Raw genomic sequence first — 23,220 nt, 5'->3', positions numbered from 1 at the left:
TCCCTTGGAGGAGGGCTGTTGTTCATATCTAATTAGTGGGCGCTCATATCCTGGGACATAAGGGCATTTAACATCGTTAAGGAAGGGTGTCCCTTGATCCCTAAATCAATTTCTGCTTGTATCCTCCAAGACTGCAAACGTTCCTGAAGAAATTAAAAAATACAACTTTTAGAGGCAATAAAGTTCCCTCTGTAGGCCAAAAAAGTCCTTTTCATCCTTGCCAAATATAGTTTACTTACCTCCTCCCCTTCTTGCAAAAGAACATTATTATTATTTTGCTGTCTCTGGTTCCAGGTCATCTAATTCAAAAGGAAGGGTTGGTTTATCTTTTCCCACCACTGTTTCATTTGATGGCCCGTTGGCTGAAATAATAGCTTATGCACATTTGACTATAGTGCAGGAAATCCTAGCTACCATGTCTGCAGCTAGAGACGGTTTCGCCAGGAAGTGATAATGTGTATAAGGTTGATTTCTGAAAGCTTTGCTTTTCGGCTAATACTGCATAGTTAACTACATCTTATGAAGTTTTCTGCATAAAGAATTAGATGTCAACTGAATGGTCTTACTGACTTCATCTCTATAGTGAGGACTGTGCCCCTGAATGGCACTTGAATATGGTTTTGACGTTGACTGCTGGAATCTGTCCTCTTTTGATGTAGCCATACTGGCGTAGAAGAGAGACTTCTTGATACCAAGTGGATCCACAGTCTCCAAGTTCTTTCATTCAGAACCTTCCACAAAGACAAGATTATTCTTTGGTTGGTTTTCTTTCTTCATACCGAAGGTGCTTGCAGAATTTAATTTCAATCAAAAAATTGTCTCTTGAACTTGTAGCATAAAGTCCATGCTTTGCATTAAGAAGAAGCTCCTAACAGTCCATATTTTACAGCATGAACCTTTTCTAGCTTTGGTCCGTAATTGTATCTTGTTTTTCAAAGTTTTTAATTTGGGCATCACCCATAGGCAGAGTCATGATGATAATATCAACCGTAAACCGACAGTGCATCAATACATGACCACTATTTTAGATACTTTTTTCTGCTGGTGAATTTGAAAGGGCAAAAAAAAGCCCTGAGGTTTTTGCTGAAAAGATGATTCATGCTTTTTTCTAAAGTCTTCAGATGAATCGAGCAAGGACTATTTGAGGGGCTGGTATATTTTGGTCTGCTGCACCTTTTTGAGAATACCCATGGAAAGTATTCCATTCAGATTTTTTCCTACAAGTAATCAGAAATTTGCCTCAAACAACGGGTATCCAGAGTCTGCTTTGTTTAATCAAAAGAGCATGACTCAACAAATTACTTTGCTTCTGCATGTTTTAAGTCAAAAACTGTTAAAAATAGGGATATATACCCACGAGTTGTAGTATGCGAAGTTCATTATCAATTCTAAGTACTACTGTTTGGAATATAGTCCCCACCAAGAGTGTGACAACAATTTCTGGTAGTGGTGGCAGCATATCTAAGATGCAAAGCTGTTCACAAATATACCTCTATTTAGATGATTGGCTGATAAAACGTATTACCTGTAAACAATGCAAAGAGAGTATTTAAAAAGGCAGAGATGTAATTAACCTGTTGGAATTCACAATCAGTCCAAAGAAGTCATTGCCTACTGCAGACTAGATGAAAATCACAAGCATTACAAAATCAACTTCAACTGCACCAGACATCACAGTCTCGTACAGTAGGAACAATGATAAAATTGTTGGGAATGATGGCATCCTGCAGCCATCTCATCCCAAATGCTCGTTTACACATGAGCACTTTAGGAATAGTTGAACAATGACTGGGAACTGGGGAGATATAGCAATTGTTACACACAAGCTGAGAAACCAGTTAAAGTGGTGGATTCTAAAGCGATATGTCAAAGGGAAGATGTTTAAAAGATCCTGTCCCTCAATCACTATCATAACAGATGCATCACAGACGGTTTGAGAAGCGTATCAACAAACATTGAGCGCCAGAGGGCTATGGTCACCAAAAGAAGTAAGACCTAAAATTATCGAGAAGTAACAATGGTATTTTTGCCACGAAAGAATTTTCAAAGCCAAGTTTAGAATCAAGTGGTACAAATAGTGATTGACAACACTACCACAATGTTTTACATTACCAAACAAAAAACGTTGTCCTACCTATTTTTGAGACAATACAAAAAATATGGCATTTGGCAATATAATTAGACGGGTGTTTGAACAACATGTTTACAACTAATATGACGAAAGGGTCACAGTACAACACCTAATGTATCTGCAGGAATGCAAATTGATTTATACTTCAGTAAAGTCCATTTATCAATTTTAGCTGCATATACCAAAGGAGTAAATCAAAAACATCGTTTTAGAATGCTTCTAATCAAAAGCTAAAAGACTATATCCACCACGAGGTACTGCCACCTACATGGAATTTAAATCTGGTTCTAGATAGTCTCATAAAAGAACCTTTTCAGCCAGTGCATATGACCTCTTTAAAACACTTAGGGGCAAATGCATCAAGCCCGCATTTTGCGATTTCTAAATAGCGAATTTTGAAATCACAAAATGCAATTCATGTAGGAATCGCAAAAAAATGTGATTCCTTTAAATTCCTTAATTCCTTTAAATTCCTTAATTGCGACTCGCAAATTGCGAGTCGCAATTAAGGAATTGATTCCCAATCATTCCTATGCGCCCAGAGGCCCATAGGAATGAATGGAAATTGCATGCGCAATTTGCAAGTACCCAATAGGTACTCGCAAATTGCGCATGCAATTTCAAGGGTGCAAGGGTTCCAAAAGGATACCCTGTTGCACCCCTGAAATTCCAATTTTCACACATGTTGCATACACACATGCATGTGTGTGTAAAATGTGACTTTGAAAAATGCATTTTTATGCTTTTTTCAAAGTTTGCGCAAATTACCATCAACTGGAAGTTGATGGTAATTTGCTTTTCTTAAAATAGAAATTGCTATTTTTTTTTGTGTTGCATTGCATTTAGGGGATCGCAATTTGCGATTCCCTAATTGCAATCGCAATTTAAGTAATCGCAAATTTTGCGATTACTTAAATAGCGATTTTTGCATTTGAGATGATGCATTCCAAATGCAAAAATTGTGGTCGCAAAGGGCAGAGTCTGTGAATCTGCCCCTTTGTGAGCGCAAAAAACAATGATGCATGTGCCCCATAACTCTTAAAATAGCTAACCTCATTGTAGTTACTTCACTAAGGAGAGTCAGACAGTTACTCACAAAACGGGAGCAACACTTGCGTTCATGGGTAATGTATCACATAATGCTATATGTTCAACATCCACTTGGTCTTCAAAACATATGCTTACCACACAGTTTTGTGTTGAATAGATGTTCAGTCTCAAAAGAAGGCTTTAGTGGGTGAGATGGTTTTAAGATGTTTGTTTGCCACTATTCACTCTTCAACCCTTCCTCGGCAGGGGATAATATGGCTACATAATCTATGCACAGCATGTAAATCTAGAAGAGACTCACACTGCAAAAGAAACAGGTTACTTACCTGCAAAAATATTTTTACTGCTTGATGCTCTTCTAGATGCACAAGTAACTCTCTCACCTCCCCTGAAGAGAGGAATTGGAGTACAAAAAAGAAAATAATTGAAAATTTTAGTCATAATTGGGGCATTGAGGGCTTACAATCGACGTAAAAGTGAGACATCATGACTCAGTTCACAGTCAACACCCAAAAGTTTAAAAACCTTCAAAATACGATTCAGTTTCAGACCCAACCACTGGATTAGTGCACAGTATGTGAAACTACAAGAGCATCAAGCTTCATTAGTATTGTTAAAGAAAAGTACGCGGTTTCTTTCACTAGAACCCTAGTCTTAAAAAGGACAAAACGCTATTCGGAGAGCAACTGTTTGTGCAATATGGTTACTTTTGCTTCAGGCACAAGTGCTAACTAGGTATTTTGAGTTATGTCATATATCTTTCGAGTTGAGGCTTCTCAGAAACGTTTTTCTTATTCCATTTGAGCCACGGCAGCATTGGTACCATTCCAAAGACACGTTCATGTTCCAGGCAGATTTAGGGCAGCAATGTAAGCAACTTTGCATGACAGGCTGGACACACAAAATCTAGGAAAAGCTGCTGCTTTCAGCCAGGAGCTTATGTAAAATCCGTTTAGTAAAATCCTAGATGGGTTTATACTGTCTTCTGTCACTGAGGAAGTAAGGACATTACCTTCAGCGTGATTCCTGTACACGTAGACCTTCCTCTCTTTTCTGTGTAACACTCGCTCATCCCCTAGCTTATGATATTCTCCACTACAACCGTGCATGTCAGAAAAAAATATTACAATTTGATGTGGCCATTGGTGATGCATTCGAAAAGACATGCGTGCATACAATACTTTAGAAAACGTTTCCCATTTCCTTAACAGTTAGATATGAATGTGGACTGTTTTAAGCTTTTCTGCTTTTAGGAGAATTTAAACTTTCCTAGGGCAACATAAGTGGATTTTTGTTCTCAGAGAAATATCATCTTATCAAGGTTTGAGCCAGAAGCATAATTTTGAGCCTCTGTTTCCACAATCAATAGCTTAGCCGCTAGACCACTCTTTCCCATAGAGTAAACTCTAGAAGTAAAAATTCTAAGGAGTTGAGATAGAAACCATGTCCACGTTATGTGCTGGTTTTCTTTCCATATGTATTTTGGCGTCTGGGTTAAAATAATTCTTAATGAAACAGAGTACATACTTGCCAGCCCTTTCGACTTAGGCAGCAGGTCACTGCTTTTGCTGTCCTCTTTGAGATTACTTGCTGCTATATTCTGCATTTTAATTAGAACCATGGAATGAGTTTTCGTGGACAGATGGTGTTTAATAATATTTTTATAAACTATTTGTTTTTAAATGTTTAAGACGATCTGTTAAATTGTAAATGCTTTTATGGATAGAAATTAACTTTCTGAATAAAGCTTATTCTGATTCTGATTCACTGCTTTTGTGGCAAATTCTACTGCCTTCCGATTTCATTTTTGTAACACTTTCCTACAGCCTTTTAATGACTGCTGCCCGACTTGTTGTGACATTCTTTTCGGAGCTTGTGCTGTGAACTACTTTCAGCTGCAAACAAAAACAGGCTTTTATTTGTGTTAGTTTTCTTGTATGCCATATAACAATTAGGGTTCTATTTTGTGCAACTAAAGGTTTCCCATTACTATTGTTTGACAGTGAGAGGTAGAAAGATGCATCTTCTTTCAAAACCAAGCCTTGGAAAAAAAATTGGTGTGACATATTAAGAATGCAAAGACAGAGTTCAGTCTTGCACTTGCTGGCCGTGTACTAACTGACCACGCATTAGTAAAGTTAGGCTGGCCACAGTAATCAAAGCTCACTCACTTATGATATGTCATTTATGTTTACTGATGCAATCTGGGCAAGCTGCCACATTTACTCTGATCTAGATTTAATTTCATTTGCGATCACCTGTGATGTTGGCACAATGTTATTGTAATTTAATTTGTGGTGATGTGATTAGTATGCTAATTAGCTACTTCGACACCTGAAAATCCTACCTATTTTTGTTCGGAGAATGTTGTCAAATATGAAAGTTTAAGATGTTTCACCAATTGGTCAATTATTAAAGTGTTTGTGAAGGAGCAGGGGTGCTATCAGTACAGCCAAGGTCTTGTTAATGTACTGTGGTACTGATGATTTTCCCACATCTGTACACGGTCTCATCCATAGAGGTATCTGTGTGAGGGCTAATTACACATTCTGGGAATGGAAATAAGGGATCAGTAACGTATGGAAAAACAAATTCTGTTTGAAGGTGACCTTGGTAAAACTCTATCAATATTTGCCATCTCAGCTTGGCCATAGAGCCTCCAGATTTCCTTTAAGAATTTGTGTCCGTCATAACCTTTGGTCGTGTTAGTTTTTTGCACATTTATTTTGTAGTACAAAACATAAGAGTTGAACAGGAATGGATTTAACTGCAAAATTACTTGGTGAGTTAAGCATCTGCTGCTGTTGACTGTCTTTGATTGCAAGCTACAAGTTCGAATTTCGAGGTTGATAAATGGAGTACCATTGCATTGGGTATCATGAACACGTTTTACTGACTGCTCCAGGCAAAGGCAATATAGTGTCTATAAGCGATAGACACACTATTACAGGGGGAAACAGTAGGAACTGCAACACAGAATACCTGCATCATAAAGAAGACCCCCCTCCCCCCCAAAACAAAGTGTAATACTTATTGAATGGGTGGAATATGAACACTGAAAGGGTTGCCCTTAAGTGCAACGCCCATACTTTGTGTCGTGGACGAGCTGTCCTCAAAAAATGGAAAGCGTATGATAACCATGAATACTGGACATTCTTTCAGAGATGAGTTGTTTTTCTTAACCCTCCACAATGTCCAGCCAGCTTGACTTTTAGATATCAATCGCACTAGATTTGCAACATCCTCCACCCCCAGGCCTACCTGAGATTATTAAAAATTGCATCAATTCTGCTTAAAGTCAATACATCAGCGAACTAGTGATGAGACATTCTAGGACTGAAAAGTTATGTTCAGAAATAACCCTTTGACTGGTAGGTTTTTGTGAAACAATTAGTAAAGTAGTACGCCCTTAAGCGTTGTGAAGATCATTTAGAAGTACTCTGTAACACCTGCATTGTTGTTCAGCGTTTTAAAAGGACTGTAATGAGTCAAGTGCCTTTTAACCCTTTCACCTTACCTGTTGATAGCAGCTGATGTTTGTATTACTTCCTTATTTCATACAATACTTCCGAATTAAGTTCATTTTGTTCAATGTGTTTTAGTTCAGAATCCAGCAAATGTGGTGCCTAGAGCGCCACCTTTTTTTTTCCAAACAGCATTTATTTTTCTGTAATCGAGCACTTGTGTTTGACTGAGTACTATTTATTTATTATGTATGAATCCAGGAAAGCAGGACAAATAATTATAAAGAAGCACCAAAGACACGTTGTGGATCGACTCCAATGGGCAAGCTCAAGAGGGGCGGATGAAAATTGTATGAATACTCTATTTTGTTTCTTACAACTGTCCTTGTGTTCCAAATTGTAAAACTGAATTGTCATGTCTGTTGAAAACAGGGGGACACATTTATTGGGATTTACAACACTATAAATGTTATGTTATATTGGTTATTTTTATAATGCCTAATGAGGTCAGAGCAAGGGAAGAGCAAAAAGAGTGTGACCACCAGAGAGGAAACAGTGGACGCGTGCTTGTGGATGAAGTGGTCTTCCCCTGTTTTTAGTATCTCATGAGAAGGAGGATAATGTGTGGAGGGTAGCTAGAGGAGGAAAAGGGCAGGTGAGGTCGATGGCCTTGTAGATATTAGTCTCTTTGAGTATGCCCTTCCTCATCATGCTACTGGTGCACTTATTCCAAAAGTAGGTGCCGAAAACCCACTGTTGCTGCAAACAGAACTAGACATTGACCAGTGCCTAAACAATGTGCCCAATTCCTCCCTGTTTCCCTCCCGGCTGGACATGGTCTTTAGCTTTTCTTCTGCTTAGAAACTTTGTTTCCCTTATAGAACCAGAAATGTATGTATTGCAGAGGCATGCTCACTGTCCACTCGACGAACCAACTTATGTGTTGCAAATAGGTTTCCTCATATTTGTATTTTTTTTCACATTCTGCACCTGCAAAGAGCTTGTATAGGTTATGCTAAAGATATACTTTGAAGAGTGCAGAAGAACACACTGCTGCCCCCTGACCTGCGGGGACGTCATCTTATGACTTGGATTTATGTCCTTGAGCCGGAAGCTTATGGTGTATTGCGTGACATCTCACAAGCACACACAATGGTTGGTATTGGCATGAAACTTTTCAAATGGGGACTGGACTCTGGCATTGTCAGCCCTGTTGGTCCACAAATCCTGGAGAAGCTCTTTTGTATGTATGACTTATGTATGGAGTTTTTGTTACAAGTAAATACATTTGTGACCAAACAGCTTTCTTGTTTATTTGGGATGTGTTGTGGAAGGGGTTGGGCGTGAGTTGAGCTGAGTGTTGTCGGTTATTTTCCATTTAAGCAATTGATTTGCAGCAGGCATAATGTGATTGCTGAATAATTGCAAAGCATTAGGCCCTGATTTCAAGTGGGCTGGGAAAGGGTAAGGTATTTATGGCATTTGAAAAATATTGACAGCCGGTACAGTTAATATCTTCTTTTTAGGTTCTACCTGTACAGCGTGCATGGGCTGTCAGTGAAAGCTATTGTAAAAAAAAAAAAAAAAGCTTAATAACGGATTAGCAGCCCGGCCAGTACTTAAAGTTACTTACCATTGGTTGGCTCCCAAGTCGCTCTCATCTCCTTGCTTCTGATTGGTCAGAGCCTCCAGCAGCTTCTACTTTCTCTTGTGTGTTTGTTGACATTCTATCATACATGGAGCTTGGACCAAGTACCGTTTTCAGTCTCTGCAGACAGTGTCCTTCCACTGGCCGCAGCTTGTACATGTACTTTTTTCTCTTTAAATCAGGCACTCCTTAAGGGCGTATGTGTTTGCAGGCTCCATCTACTTCTCTTAATCCCTCCCACCCCCTCTCCCATCCTTGTTGTTTTCCCTATCTTTTTCTCCTCCCACTTCATTGTTGTCGCCGTCCCTCCCACCCCCACTCATGTCCTTTTTTTGTCCCCTTCCCCCGCCTTACAACAAAAAGCGCTACAATAGCCAGCGCTGGCATTCCATTGCTCATTTTTTTATTTACTTTAACCCAGCTTCAAAAAATATTAACAAATTCAAATAGCTCACGCAGAACTATTTAGCTTTTGTAATTTTTTTTCTTCTTTTACAGATAGCACAGCAGCGCAAAATAAAAACAAAGCATTTTTATGGGCAGCGTTGAAATACTACATTGTCGAGGCAATCCGTCTCACAGACATATCATTTTTCAGCAATTGCGTCCAACGTGTTTTTTCTCAAGAAAGTTTGTGGTCAATGGAGATTGTGCAGGGGCATCCCAGGCGACCCATCATCAGGGCTTATACAGACAAATGCCCCACTGCCTGTAGCTCTTTCCCACAAGTGTGCAGGACCCTTTCAAACCAGAGGGTGCTGCACAAGAATATACATCTATTTTGAACCTGCGGAATAAACACAGAATGAAAAAACACATCAGAGCTGGATGCGCTATCAAGACATGGACTGACCTGAGAAACTTGATAGCGCTGGACTGCTGATCGTTCTGTGTGAATATAGAAATGCATACTAGATTTCACTGTGTTTAGGAATGGCTTTACACAGGCACATGTACGCACGTGAAGGATGTCTGTAGGTTCCATCTTTGTTGCAGTTATATACAACATGAACTCGACATGAAAGTATTGCAACGCTTTACAGTTTTATTACTCAAGATAACATTAATTTTTTAGGTTTCGCCTGTACAGCCAGCGCACATGCGCTGTCAGCGAAATCTAATGTGAATATAAAACATTGGCAAAGCCAATAGGTTTCACCTATGCAAAATCTATTGGCTTTGTCAATGTGTGTTTTTTTTACATGTTGCACAGCAGTTGAGCAACATGTCTTAAAGTAAAAAAAATAGGCGTTAATATACGAAAAATGCTGGCTGCATCGTAGTGCTTTTTTTTAAATTCAAGCAACGTTGCACAGCAGTTCAACTGCTGTGCAACACGTAAAAAAAAACATTGACAAAGCCAATATATATATGTGTGTGTGTGTGTGTGTGTGAAACTTGTTGGCTTTGCCAATGCTTGTTTGATCGTTCATTTGGAAAGTAAGGAGTTACATTCAGAATTTGTGCTTTTTGCACAATTTCCTTACATGACTCTGAATCTGCTGCATGTTTTTATCAGTTAAATTTCGGTAGGTTTGTCCTGCCAAAATTCTTCAGGGTAAAATCGCAGTGGTGCGGTGTTTACCGCAAATCTCAGAATTCAGATCCCGGCGCGAGCAGGGTATGCATAACTTACATTTTCAAAATAAGGTTTTTTCGCATGTACCTATGCATCTTGTACATACACACACTGAACCCTTTATGGTTAACAAAATAAATGGTTGGGATTTTCCAATTGGTTCACAGCGCTATTTAATACACCCTTCTTGCTTAGTACATCCGTAAAGACGAGGCAAAGAAGAGTCCGCAGACAAGAGGGTGGAATAAATCCGGCGGGTTTTTATTCAGCAGCATAATAGATGCAAACTAGGAGGAACATTTGCAATTCTAGAATATGTAGTAAGAGCAGCCCTGGCCGTGATATGAATACTGTGCATCTATACAGAGATAAAGAGCTTCGGGCTTTTCTTCGTCAGCTACATAGTCAACTCCTGCAAGAAAAGAGACCAATGTTACAAGACTATGAAAATAAATAGGTTCAGAATGTGGACATGTAAAGGTACGTGGAAGAAGAAGCTAAGTGGGCAAGGAGAGGAAGAAGACAATTGTATTATGGGGGCCTATGGGTACTCCCAGATTTGCCACAAGCCTTTGTTGTCGAGAGATGGATGTTCTTGGATGTAAATCTTGAAATGTAGTCGACAGCTCTATAATATATGTGAACAAGTGTATGTGATGGGGCTGTACGTTAGTGGTGTGTCAGAGGGACTTTTCCCCTCTTGGTGGACACCCATAATAGGTAGAGGCTCACAGTGGAAGGAGTGCTCTGATGAGGGAATGTCTCTGTGGAGTGTTGTCTATGTGAGGTCGATGTTACTATTTGAAGCTCTGTATCAACAGAGATTTGACTTGTGGTAGATAGTTGCGTGTAGTGCTAGAAGTTCTGTAGAGCGAACAATATGTATGAAGAGACGTTCTCCGTATTATTGTAACATGCTGCATGCGAGAGGAGACTGTCGTCTTTGGAGTAGGGTACAGGATTCACAGTTGCTGTATGAGGACGGAGCTGTTCTTTGTGAAGAGTGACTCTATAGGAGGGCAGAATGAGCCTGTGGGTGATAATTTCTCATGTCAGTGGAGTTGTGTTTATGAAGAGCCCAATTTCAAAAGTATTTGTTGGGTTTACAAAAAAGCCAATGGAATTATACAACATACAACAATACATAGTGTACCTGGACATAAAAAGAAATCTAAAAAGAAGGTGGTTAATACCTGTAGTCTAGTCTTATTAATAGAGAAACAGTCTGGATCTGCTCCTTCCTTTTGGGAAGAAGTCAAGCAGTCAGACTGAACTCCCTACTCCTCGAAGGCACGGAACCTCATCTGCAGAGTATCCCAAGGCTCCTCGCTCAGCCCATTGCTTTTTAAAACGTACATGATCCCTCTGGTCAACGTGCTCCGGACCGACAGAATCAAAATCCTCTACGCGGACAACCCCCCAACTGATACTCCTTCTCTCAGACAAAGACTCAAACACAAGAAACAAATTCAAAGCCTGTATGATGAATGTGGCAAAGTGGGCGAAAGCCTGCTGTCTTCAACTCAACATTGACATGACAAGAGATTATCTTTGGCAACAACACCTCACCATGGAACTACATACACTTTCTGGCCCACAGAACTCTGACCCACATGCAGGAGTGTTCTGTACAAGAGGGCGCTGTCGTGTGGCGGGACTGCTGTCTACATGGTCCATCTCTACTGTTGGGAGGAGTCCGAAGTGCTGTGTACACAGTGCTGTGTCTTTGATTTACGCCGGTTGATTACTGTGTATGTGTTATATTTTTAACGGGAGTGATCCGCTGTGTATAGTGGTTATATGCATCTTCTATTTATACTCCTTATGTGTTTAATCTGCACTGTGTGTGAACTGGAATGTTGTGTATGTTGTTATTGTGTACTCTGCTGTTGATTACAGTCTATGTGTTAGATCTCGCTTGATGGTGGATTGCCCTCTATGTGTTAAGTCTGTTCTGAGAATGGGATGCAGGGTGTTTTCGATGTGTTCTGTAGATTCAGTGCAGGGTATATGTTAGTTGTGTCTTGAGGCTAGATTGCTCTGTATGTGTTAGTGGTTTGCTGTGAGTGAAGTGCTGTGTATGTTCGCGTTGTGTACTGTATTGTGGACTTTTGTATATGCATTGGTTCTGCAGTGAGGGGACACGTTTGCATCATTATCATAGCCTATATCTGCTAACTCATAGGCCTGTGTTCACTGGAGGAAAGACTAGATCACTTATCTAACTAAACTAGTTACGTTTTGCATTATGGATCACCCATATTCAGAAAAGATGCTGGTGGGCGCTAACAGATGCAGCAGCGCGCGCAGTTAAAGAGTCTGAACGTGACAGGGCTCTGCGCCCCCGGGGCACGTTCAGCAAGTTCTGGCGAATCATAAAGGTCTAGGAAGTGTGTAGCGCTTAAGCCCAGAGGAGGATTTCGTTGAAAACGATCATTCAGAGCTTTGTGTACCAAAATAAGGTCCTCAAACTTTAGACCGACTGAGACTGGAAGCCAGTGCAGTGCTGAACTGCTGGACAAATATGTTCTAATTTGTCAGTGGTAGTTGGGCTCTATCAGCAGTGTTTTGCAATGCCTGGAGTTGATAAATACGTTTCGTGACCGCACCAGTCAACGGGTTGTTAGAGAACACAAGATTTGACCCTGCAATAGTGTTTTTTGGCCACAAAAGGACTGATTATGAGCACCACCTTGGAGTATTGTGGATGGCATAGTGTGTATGTTTTCGATATGTACTGTGCATGGAGTATGCTGTACATTGTGTGGAGTGCTGTGCATGTTCATATATGCTGTGTTAGGCCTGTACTGTGAGTGAAATACAGTGTGTATTTAGTATGTACTCTGGATGGAGTGCTGTGGGTGAGGTCTGCACCGTGGGAGAAAATCTTCACTGCTGTCACCCAGATCAGTGCTTAATTTATACAATATTAGGCACCAGCACCCCAATTGTTTTCAGAAGTCTACTGGTGCCGCTGATAAATGTCAGGGCCGCTGAATACCAAGACTGTCTAGTCTTGAGTCCACATCATGCCTCTTTCATCCTCCAATGTACTTTCCCTGCCCTATATCTTGCTCTTGTGAGTTTCTTTTCATCTCTGCTTCCTCCCTTTATCATTGTTTTACAGTCTTCCTCCATCTATTCCCCTCTGCTCTCTCTCCTTCTCTTGTTATGGGTCAAAGTCTAATAATTTAAAAAATAAAAAAATAAAAGGTCCGGTCCCCAACAGAGATCACTGTTGGACTCCAGCTGCAACCATCTGCTCAAATGAAGCACTGGCCTGGATGGAATGGCTTGAGCCCTTACACCTTGTGGCACCCATTCTGTCTCAGGAATGACCATCCTCTGACTACGAAAAAGTTTGCACTTACCATAATAGCATTAACAATATCGTTGTTGTTGTGCCGAAGAGCTCGCACTGCCTTCGGGCGCGACACGTTGGCCTGAGCCATCACCAGCTCGATATCCCTCACCTCCAACCCTGTTTCATCCACCTGTGGGGGAAAGAAATCAAGACTGATGGCTCCAATGCAAGGGGCAAAAGGATATCTCTGCACGTTTCCTGCCTCTGACTCACAAACCATGGCCATTGGGTAGTTCAAGAAGGTAAGAAGAGAGAGCAGTTGAACACTACATTATTCCTACTGGGAAAAATGGCATCTAGAACCTATACATTTAAGGATGCGTAATTCCTGCTGTAACCATACTTCCAACTACACAGAGTGTATTCCTTAGCCAAGGAAACGGGTAGCTTTATCGAATTTTAGAACCGCATTCATAAGTACCAGTTTGACTAAGTTTATAAAGTCAGCGTTTGTAAATGCGGTATTGGGCCCCAAAGGTTGCTGCAGCTCTGTATTTTATACATACTGCATATTTGCTGCAACTTGTCTCAAGGTCCTCAATGCAAAAACACTCATGCGCAAAAACAAACGCGAGGACATGTTGTCCAGAAGACCAACATTGCTGCTGTGCCTACAAACTTCACTCTGTATGTTATGTCCTGAGCGGACTGACCTTTGCGGCAATAGGGAGATCTCCTGAAAGGCCACTCTTTTGTGGGGTGGCTCGTAGGTCTGAAGCAAAGATGACTCCTGGCATGTGACCACAAAGATGACCACATGCCAGGTAGAACCTCACTAATGTATTCAATAAAATGCTGCACCTACCTAGAACAGGAACTGTATGGGATATGAAGGAAACGTACAACTAAGGTAAAACCATGGCCTCTTTACCATTCTTTTGACTGGCTGATTTTTATCCTCTGACAGCTCAAATTTAGGAGATACATTTTTCTTCATATTAGGGCGCTCCATGAGAGTGCATGTGTTTTCTAGATCTCTCCCTCGTTTGCTGCTGCCCCCATATACACTTACCCTGCACTCTCTGTTGTTTTCCCTACCTCTAGTTCCTCTCTCGCTTGTGTCCGCTTTTAATGTGAACCACATCATGCTCCATGGTCAATCTCTGTGCCATGATCCAACTTCTCTCCCATTGTCTAAGTTCCCAGCCCAGTCTCATTCTGTGTGCTTTCGGTGCATTGCTTTTGCCCAGCTGGCTCTCGTACTGCACTTAATGCACAGTAGGAGTAGGAGGCCGCCAATTCCAAGGGCGCAGCAGCGCCAGGGCCTCTAGCTCTCACTGGCCTGATGATCGTTCTGCTTGTCAACAATATGGCACATACCCGTTTTTATCTTCTCAGGAGTTTAAGGAAAATGCAAATTTTTCTTAATCTAGATATTAAATGTGTCTTGTTCAATGGACCTTCTATCTTTGTTCCTCGATTGCACCAATGCCGTGCTACTAGCCTTGCTTAGATAGCACATTGAGTATCTAAAGATCGTACAGACCGCCACAGCCTATCTACTTTTCCACGTGCCTTGGCATATTTCTGTTAAGTTGCACTTGGAAAAACTCAATTGCCTTCCTTCTTATCCAGCCCCTAGGCAAGCAAATTATTTTAAGATGCTGTGTTCTGCCCGTAAGGCAGTTCCTGGTACAGGTCTTTCTTATTTTAGATCTCAAGTCCAGCCTCACACCCCTATCAGAACTCTCAGGTCATCCTCATCCAAATTCCTGATTGTTTAAAAAAAAAATACGTTCTACTGAGCAGCCGGCCACCCCTTTTCATTTATAGAAGCTTCTTAATGGAAGAAGCCCTCCCTTTAGAACTTCATCATCTTTCCAACTTCACCTCTCTGAAAAGGTTCAAAACTCATTTTTTGCCTCTGGCATCTTCTAACTGGGAACTCCTGGGATAAGCAATACGTTTGTAGTACCAGGATGCCTTTGGGCAGCCATGCACGGAACATGTACAAATTCAGTCGTACATAACGGAGAAGATGGAGGTGTGTACATGAGTATGAGGTTGGAAGCGATGAAGACATCATACAAGCACATAATGAGATGTATTTTTCAGGCTTAAATAATGACTGGCCTCATTGAAGACAAGATACTGAATTTTAATTATGATCTTATTTTCCACTGATGCTCTTTTTAGTGTGTTGGAGCTGTTGCATTTTTTTGGTAGGCGGTCCTTGATAGAGGGAAGTGATCCAAGAATTGACTTTGGAGAGGGTAATGTCTGCTCTATCTTGTCAGAGGTAGACCGGGTGAAGGGAATTGCCTAGTGAAGTAGCGAGAGCTGAATTAAGCATATTTGAAACACACACTTGCCTGAAGAACTAACAAGCTGTGTATTCCAATGGATACTAATACTGGTGTCTGATCTTTGAGGGCCCTGACTGTTGTAGTCAGTGAGATATTGCTTAGGGGATATATAGAGCCTAAAAAGAAAATTCCTGTTTATGGCTGACATGTTATGTAAATCACTTTAAGGGACATGCAACAGCCTATGCTACTTGATTATTGCATTTTCTTTACAAGTGCTGCTTCATGCTACAAACCACTATATTGCAGGCGTCACTGCTAGAAAGAGCTAAAACGTGTTCTTAGCCAAGGCTGCACCGCCAATGTTTTCAATTCAAGCGTGCTTTGGAGAGACAGTAAACGTGTTATCAACTACAAATATAACCAGACAGCGGCCTTAATATGCCAAAAGTGGACCTAGTTTTGGGAATAAGAGATTGATTCAGAGGTTTACAGTTGTGCTTTGAACTTAAAACTATCCAAAGCAATACTGACAGCAGACCTTATAAAAAGAACTCTGATTGGCACAGTGTAGCTGAAATAAAAGTATTCAGCCTGGTGAGTGGCATTCAACAACAACAAAATCACCCACATACTCAATTCAACAAGACAAAGAGAAAGTCTGGGTGACAAAGGATTGTGTCACTAAACTACTGTATATGTGGTTCGTGCTAAAAATTCCATATACAATTGTTGTGTCATATATTATTCTATATTTGGGTGATGCTCATAACTCTGTGTATAATTGTTGTTTCTTATCTATATGTAGTTTCACTCCTTATCCTGTGTGTAGTTTTTGCTTCTTACCTATTATGAATTCCTCCTTTTGTAAAAGAAGAATCTGTATCGGATTACTGCTCGTTATTCTTTGTGATTATCACTACTTATTCTGTAAATGGTTCTTGCTTACAATCTTATATTTGGCTTGTGTTCCCTTACTATCTTATATTTGGCTTGTGTTCTCATTCACTTCATTATATGTGTTTTATGAAACTGCTTCTATGAATCCTCAGACCAGGTCTATAGTGGACCTTACTTTGTTCCCCGATGGAAGGGATCTGGCCTACAAATCTGGGCTGCTTCCTTACCTCTTCCTCTTCCTCACTCTCCTCCTTAATGGTGAGTGTGGGAGCAGCCTCTGTAATCAGAGGCGAGTGCTCCATTGGGACCTTGAACTTCTCAGCCGCAGCCTTGTGGACCTGTTGTGATAAATCTTCAATCTGAGGGAAAGGTAAAGAGAGTCAAATATGATAACTAGGGAGATATAGACAAGAAAGTTCGAGGACACCTTGGATACTAAAGAGACTAGAAGCATATAAAAAAACAGAAAAAGAGAATGTGAGAGATTTGCTCAAATTCATAAAATTAAAATTATGTTAAACATAAAATAATAGTTTTGCATATATTTTACCACTGATTCCTATTTTGTATCCTATTTTACAAGCTACTTTCAATAAGCATTTCCTGTTTGAAACAATATGTGTTTTTTAATGTTTTTCTACATTATACCAGGAATTATGAGGAATAAATAATTGGTTCTTGAAACCTACAATAATCTTTAAGGTTTCAAAAGCTTTAATTAACTATTTAAACTTTAGTCATATGTCATCACAACAATTTTATATTTTCATTTAGTCTATAAATACTCTATCACTTTTATTTTAGTAAAGTCTCTCAAATAATCAAGAAAATCTCACCTTGGCCTCTCCAAATACAATGTAGATATCTGAAGCTGGACTTTTGAAGACATCAGGCTTGGTTATGACAAATAAAATATTCTTAGATTTCCGGATCGTGATACGTGTGACACCGTGTATCTGCCGCAGGCCCAGCTTAGACATGGCCTGGAAAATAAAAGCCAATCATTAGATGTCTGTAGTAATGCCAAAGGGCATAGTTATATGAAATATTCAAACTTCTCCAACTTCCCGAAATTGTCAGTTTGTTTAATACCTGAAAATGTTTTGAAATTGTGTGCAAATGTTTCAATTTTTTATCTTCCGAAGAATATTTACATTCTAGTCAAAAGTAATTTTTTCTTTCACCAAAAAGGACATTGATTCCAAAAACATTCTATAACAAATAAAAAGGGAATCATTTCTAAATTAACAATATTGTAACTTAAAATGTCTTCTTTTTACATACACCTCTATAACTTTTATAAAAACGAGATTGTTTATTAAAAACATTAAAATAACTATTAGACATGTTTAATAATTCGAGAATGTTTATGATACTTTTTGTGGACAAAATTATAGCTCATTACATTTTTATGCGCGAATTAGAAAAATCAAAGCACTGGAATAATGAGAACTTATTAAGTTTTCCCTCACAAAGTATTTTAGTGGTGGGGAACATACTATTCTCTATCCAAAGACAGCCACCACCTGAGTAGAGCTAACAAAAAGAGCATGAAACTTCCTCTATTTGGCCTCCAAAGACTGAACACTTTAATATTACCATTGAGATTCAAGTATCTACCAATGGCATACAAACTCAACAGCTCGCCATGTACTTTACTTAATATTGCGAGTGGCATTAAGAGTGCCCTCATGGCATTATGTAAGAAAAATCGAAGAATTTTTCACCAAGAAAGCCATAACCACAACTACACTACCAATATGACAATCATTCAGCAGATGTGGGGTGTCAAGCTTTGATCTTAAGGTGGATTGCATGCAGAGAGACGGTGGAGGACTTTGGCAGAGGTGGGGTTACCATAAAGAAACAGGAGCAATGGCGACATAATTTAAATTAAAGAATTATTGGTAATGGTTTATTGCTAAAGAGGTAGTAGTGCAGGACTAAGGGTTTTCTTGGCTTTGGCATTAAAATCCAGAGTTGACTACTGACGGCTGCTTTCAGATTAATTTTGGTGGTTATTGCATAGGCCACATAAGTCTTTCTTATGTCCACAGTAGGTGACACATTCTTGACGGAAGTCACAGGAGCCTTATCCATACTCCAGGCAGCTGAGAGGACCTGTGTGTTGCAACATACACAAAGAGGATAGCTCTGGGCCATGCAAAGATTTTTGCCATTCTCCTTATAATATTTTGCCACCCTACTGGTGGGACACTGAGCCATGTTCACTTTTGGAAGGGGCAATGTGTCCTGCTCTGCTGGTGATGCCTTAGTATCGGCATGCCATGGAAAAGTCTGCAGTATATATTTTGCTTTGGTGTCATTTAATTTTGAAGGCTGCTCTGTTTCTTTAAAGATCTTCCCACACCAGGAGACCACTGTTTGTATTGAGAAGTACTTGTGGCAGGCTTGTCCATGCACACACAACATTCCAATGGCTGAATAGCCATGGCTTAAGGGAGATACTTTGGTTTGGGCGAGGAATGTGTGGAGCTTTGAGTACTGTCGGCTCTCATCCTTACAAAGATGTGTTCCAGTGGGTTACTGATTCTCCCTCTCCAGAGCAGAACCACTTCAGTGATTCAATGTCTGAACCAGACAACTTCTGGAAAGACAAACCAGTTACAGCTACCCCAGCTTTTCTTTGGTAAACCTGGAACTGCCCTTCCTACCCCTGCGTTAGGAGTCAAGGGCATTGTCCGGAATGGACGGTGTAGGTTCCACTTCTTTCCCTTTGCCCTGATCAGCAAATAGAAAACTATTGTAAGAGGGTCAATACCGTGGTGTCATCACCTACCAAAGTATAGATGATGTCTCTCAAAGTATGCAGAGCTTTTGGAATTTGCTCATAAACGTCTGCATCAAAGGGGATTCTTGCACTCTTCGGCACCTATATGGAATAATGAGGTCCGCATACTGCATGGACAACCATTCCTCTGGTCTTTGTGGATCGAGAGGGGAAGTCTGACTTTTGATCGCCTAATACGGAAAGCCAACATCAGGTCCTTTGCCGATCTTCAGCAAGAATTCATCCGGAGTCAATGCAGTTTCTCTGATATGGACAACTAAGGGCCCTTTTCTCCCAGTGGCTGGCTAAAGACTTGCGGACCCTGGGCGGCTTCACCCTTCACTGGTACTTAAGCATGTGGTGCATGCATAAAAAAGTTATCTCTGGCTTGTATTAGACCCTCATCATTCATATCCATTCACAGCCAACTAGATCGCTCTACCATAGATGGAAACCACTCCTCGCTGACTCTCTCGACAAGGCTGACTGGAAAGAGGTTCTCTACTCTCACAACATAAGATTATGGGAAGCTAGACTGAAATTCAGTTACTTAAATTTTTTTAAATGAGTGGCATTGGTCTCCTTTCAAATTTCACTGGGTCGGCCTGCACCCTCTTTTCTGTGTTGGCGCTATACCTGCCTTAAAGGAGATATTATACAGATATTATAGGACTGTCCCGGAATTCAGCCATACTGGGACACAGTGTAGGAGGTGCTCCTGGACTCCACTGAGCTCAGCCTCCAACATTCCCTGGATTTAGCACTATTGCAGGCTACACATGAGGTAGGCAAAATCACAACCTATCAGAAGCAGTGGCTGAACACATTGTTGGAAGTCATTAATGTATGCATTTTAAGACACTGGAAATCAAAGACGCCACCCACACTGAAAGAATGTTTACCGGCACTGGCTGAAACGGCCCCTCATGAACAGGTAATATAGAAACTTAACGATCAGCTGGATGTATTCGACACTATTTGGTCTTAAATAGTCCCTTTATTGTACTATCTCTCGCTACCTGTTCCTGTTTTCTCCTTTCCTTTCCCCTCTCCTTACCTCCCCCTCTTCCCTGGTCCCCCATACCCTCCCCTTCATACCTTTTGCGGCATTTATGGGTCTCTATTTGCGGTTGGGTTTGTACTCCCGTGTCGGGTGACAAAGTAGGGTGCATTCAAACTGGTGTTCAGAACCCCCTTTCTTTCTGTGACACAACACCATAAATGCAGCCATTGAGCTGCCTCCTTTGTTGAGGGTCGGTTTTACTGCTCCTGGAAGTTAATTGCTTTGTGGAGACCAAAGTATATGTTCCGAACTATTCATTCAACACCCAGCTGTATGGGGACTCAGCGAGGGTTTGCCAGTGAGGTGGTAATTCGCTAGTTGCGTACACATTTTTGATGCTCGTTCGAAACCTCCATTTGTTCTGTTTGGCATATCTTTTCATTTGTGTATCTGTACGCATTCACTACTGTGCGATAACAGTGAGTTGATATTATTGTATGGAGCTATTAATATGCTGACAAAGTTTTTTGAAACTTAAAAAAAAGGTAGTAAATGTACAGAACCGCTCTTCATGGGGGCTTAAGGAATGAGTTGCCTACAGAATTCAGAAGGTCTGTGTCAGGCTGTGCAACGGCTGAGCTGGAGACCAAATAGAGTCTATGACATTACAGCTGAATATATTTGTTCTTAGGTATTTATGAGGCTAGGGTGCTCTCTCTGGACAGGAGGATATTTAAGAGTGCTAGAAAGTAAGCCAGGAGTCGGGTGGCGTGACAGGAGGGCAGACCAAGTACTATGTCTGACATCGCCCACACCTGTTGAAAACCATAAAGAAACACTATTGCACAGATTCATCTATGGATTAATGGCCATAAGTATTCTCAAAGATATCTTTCACTCTGTAGCGCTCAAGTGGTCAAAAGATGGAGTAGGATTCGCTTGGAAGCTCTTGCTGTACATCACTTTTCTGGCACTCACCTTCCTTGCTTTCTTCTCGCTCCGGCTCTGTTTTGCTTTGCTGATCATTTCTTCTCCCGTCCCAATGGAGTGCGCTAGCTGAGACTGGAAAACAAAGGACAGCTGTGGAACATGCCTTTAATGCTGGATTGCAAGATCAACAATTACTGTTACACTACTTGAGATTTCGGCTCCTGACATATTGCATTCTCTTAAAATGAAATGTACAAATGTCTTGTGACAAGTTGAATATTGGCTGGCAGATGCAACCCACTTGTTTGCTGAAGACACAGGAAAGGTGGCTGAAAAGTGTAGGCTTGTCAGAAGATTTCACAAGGCCGGGGAAAAAACTTAATGTAGGGGCATCTGGGCGCTTCTTTGGTTTTTGCCGGGTGCCATATGTTTCTAGTTTTCTAAGTATTAAAAATAAAATATACTCCAAGGAAAAAAAAATATGGTATCTGGGATTTATGGTGATGAAGCCAAGTAAGCTGCCTCTTTATTAATAAAGACAGCAGGGTCACATTCAGTTAAATATCTAGAAATAATACATTTTTCTTAAGAAGGGCAGGGCCCTAGAAAGCGCGGTACCAGGGGCAAAATACCTCTTGTTTAACTCCAACTTGCCCTTCCTGCACAAAAACAATCCTGCCTGCAACGCAGGCACCTCTGCACCATGACGCAAGGGTGCCAGCATTGGCGCTAGGCAGTCAAAAGTGCAATAGTACTAGATAAGGACAGGAATACGCCGTATAGTAGTAAATACAGCACATTAATGCTCGTTCACGCAGTGAAGCAAGGTCGCTTCCTGCGTTGCACTGCGTCAAAGACTTATATATCTTTCCAGCAATTTCTAATTTATGTTTCTTGGGAGGAGGCAATAATCACAACAAGTAGGAATGCGGGGGATCCATCCAGCTCTAAGTCGGTGGTATCTACTGGTGATTATGTGACTTGCGTCCAGGAACACTGGATTTCGCTACATGATAAAAACATATGGAAGAGGGCAGCATGTCAGATTCACATCTTGGACACTGGTCGGCTTGGTTTTTAAATGTTATGTAGTCACTACGGTGTTAGATATGTATGTTAAATTATGTTACACTGAATAGCTTGAACTTCGCCTTCCTGGAGAACATATTATTCGATTCACCCTGCCAGTTTCAATGCGTGAGAGTTAGGTTTGCCCATCTGTCTTAAGGCATTGTTTAATCTTGTAAGTGCTTTCCTGGCATGTCCTAAGTCCTATAATGTGTCCAGGACTATGTGTGTTTGTGCAGCTTCCACTTGCTGTGGACCTGTGGACAGACCTTCTTATCATGCGCGTCATAGCACTGAACATCAGAAATTGCCCTGTTGGGACTGGAAGCAAATGTTGTATTGTTTGAAAATGTGTGTAGTATGGGGCCTTTGTATAGATCTCTGATACTGGAAATATCTGCATTCGACCAGCCGAGTATATTTAGGTGGGCGGCTGATTGTCTAAGCTCGGGATGTACCACAGAGGTGGTGGTGGAGCAAATGCTGCCTTGGTCACCGTTTTTGTAGGGTTTTGTGCAAACATCTGTTTGCCACGTCCAGCAGTATATGGGCTTTCAGTTTATGGGTTGGGGTTAATATGGCATCAGACGGGAGTGACTTGGTTCTTGCTGTCTCTTGTATGGGTTTGGCCTTAGGAAAAGGGGGAGGTATGCCACCTATCATGCAACACGTTGTAGCTGAGTGGCTAACTCGTAATTCTCAAATCTGGATTGCCAAGTCCACCCTCTCTGATTTGGCATTACATTTTGAGGAGATCAAGTTTGTGTCTCCTTTTACCCCATAACAGGTCTTTGAAAGCTATATCCAGATTGGTAAAGAACCCGTTTGAAGGGGAAATTGGCAAATAAATGGACGAAAGACGACAATATTATAATGGCAGCGGTAATCTTGGTTTTCACTCACAGCGGTTTATTCCAAAAGGATATGGAGGCCCAGATGTTCAGAAGAGCTCTTGTTCACTTGCCGTCTATTAGATCAGAATCATTGTGATAGATTCTGACATCTAAATATTTGACGGTCTCATATTACCACATCAATCGGACCAG

General features: G+C 40.8%; 1 protein-coding gene across 1 annotated transcript in view; it reads right to left on the bottom strand.

The window, feature by feature from the left end:
* Positions 1-10,019: 10,019 nt before the first annotated feature.
* LOC146796165 (uncharacterized) overlaps positions 10,020-23,220 on the bottom strand; it is a 202,136-nt gene continuing 188,935 nt past the window's right edge. The window contains exons 5-9 of the mRNA XM_085628568.1: positions 21,155-21,238; positions 17,219-17,365; positions 16,610-16,741; positions 13,244-13,366; positions 10,020-10,284 (exon numbers count right to left, since the gene is read on the bottom strand). Coding sequence (XP_085484694.1) covers positions 10,270-10,284; positions 13,244-13,366; positions 16,610-16,741; positions 17,219-17,365; positions 21,155-21,238 — 501 coding nt within the window. The 3' untranslated portion in view covers positions 10,020-10,269. The remainder of the gene's footprint in view (positions 10,285-13,243; positions 13,367-16,609; positions 16,742-17,218; positions 17,366-21,154; positions 21,239-23,220) is intronic.

The sequence above is a fragment of the Triturus cristatus genome, chromosome 10 (genome assembly GCF_964204655.1).
Source record: "Triturus cristatus chromosome 10, aTriCri1.1, whole genome shotgun sequence".
NCBI classification, from domain to species: Eukaryota; Metazoa; Chordata; class Amphibia; order Caudata; family Salamandridae; genus Triturus; species Triturus cristatus.
This window is presented reverse-complemented; position numbering and strand designations above follow the sequence as displayed.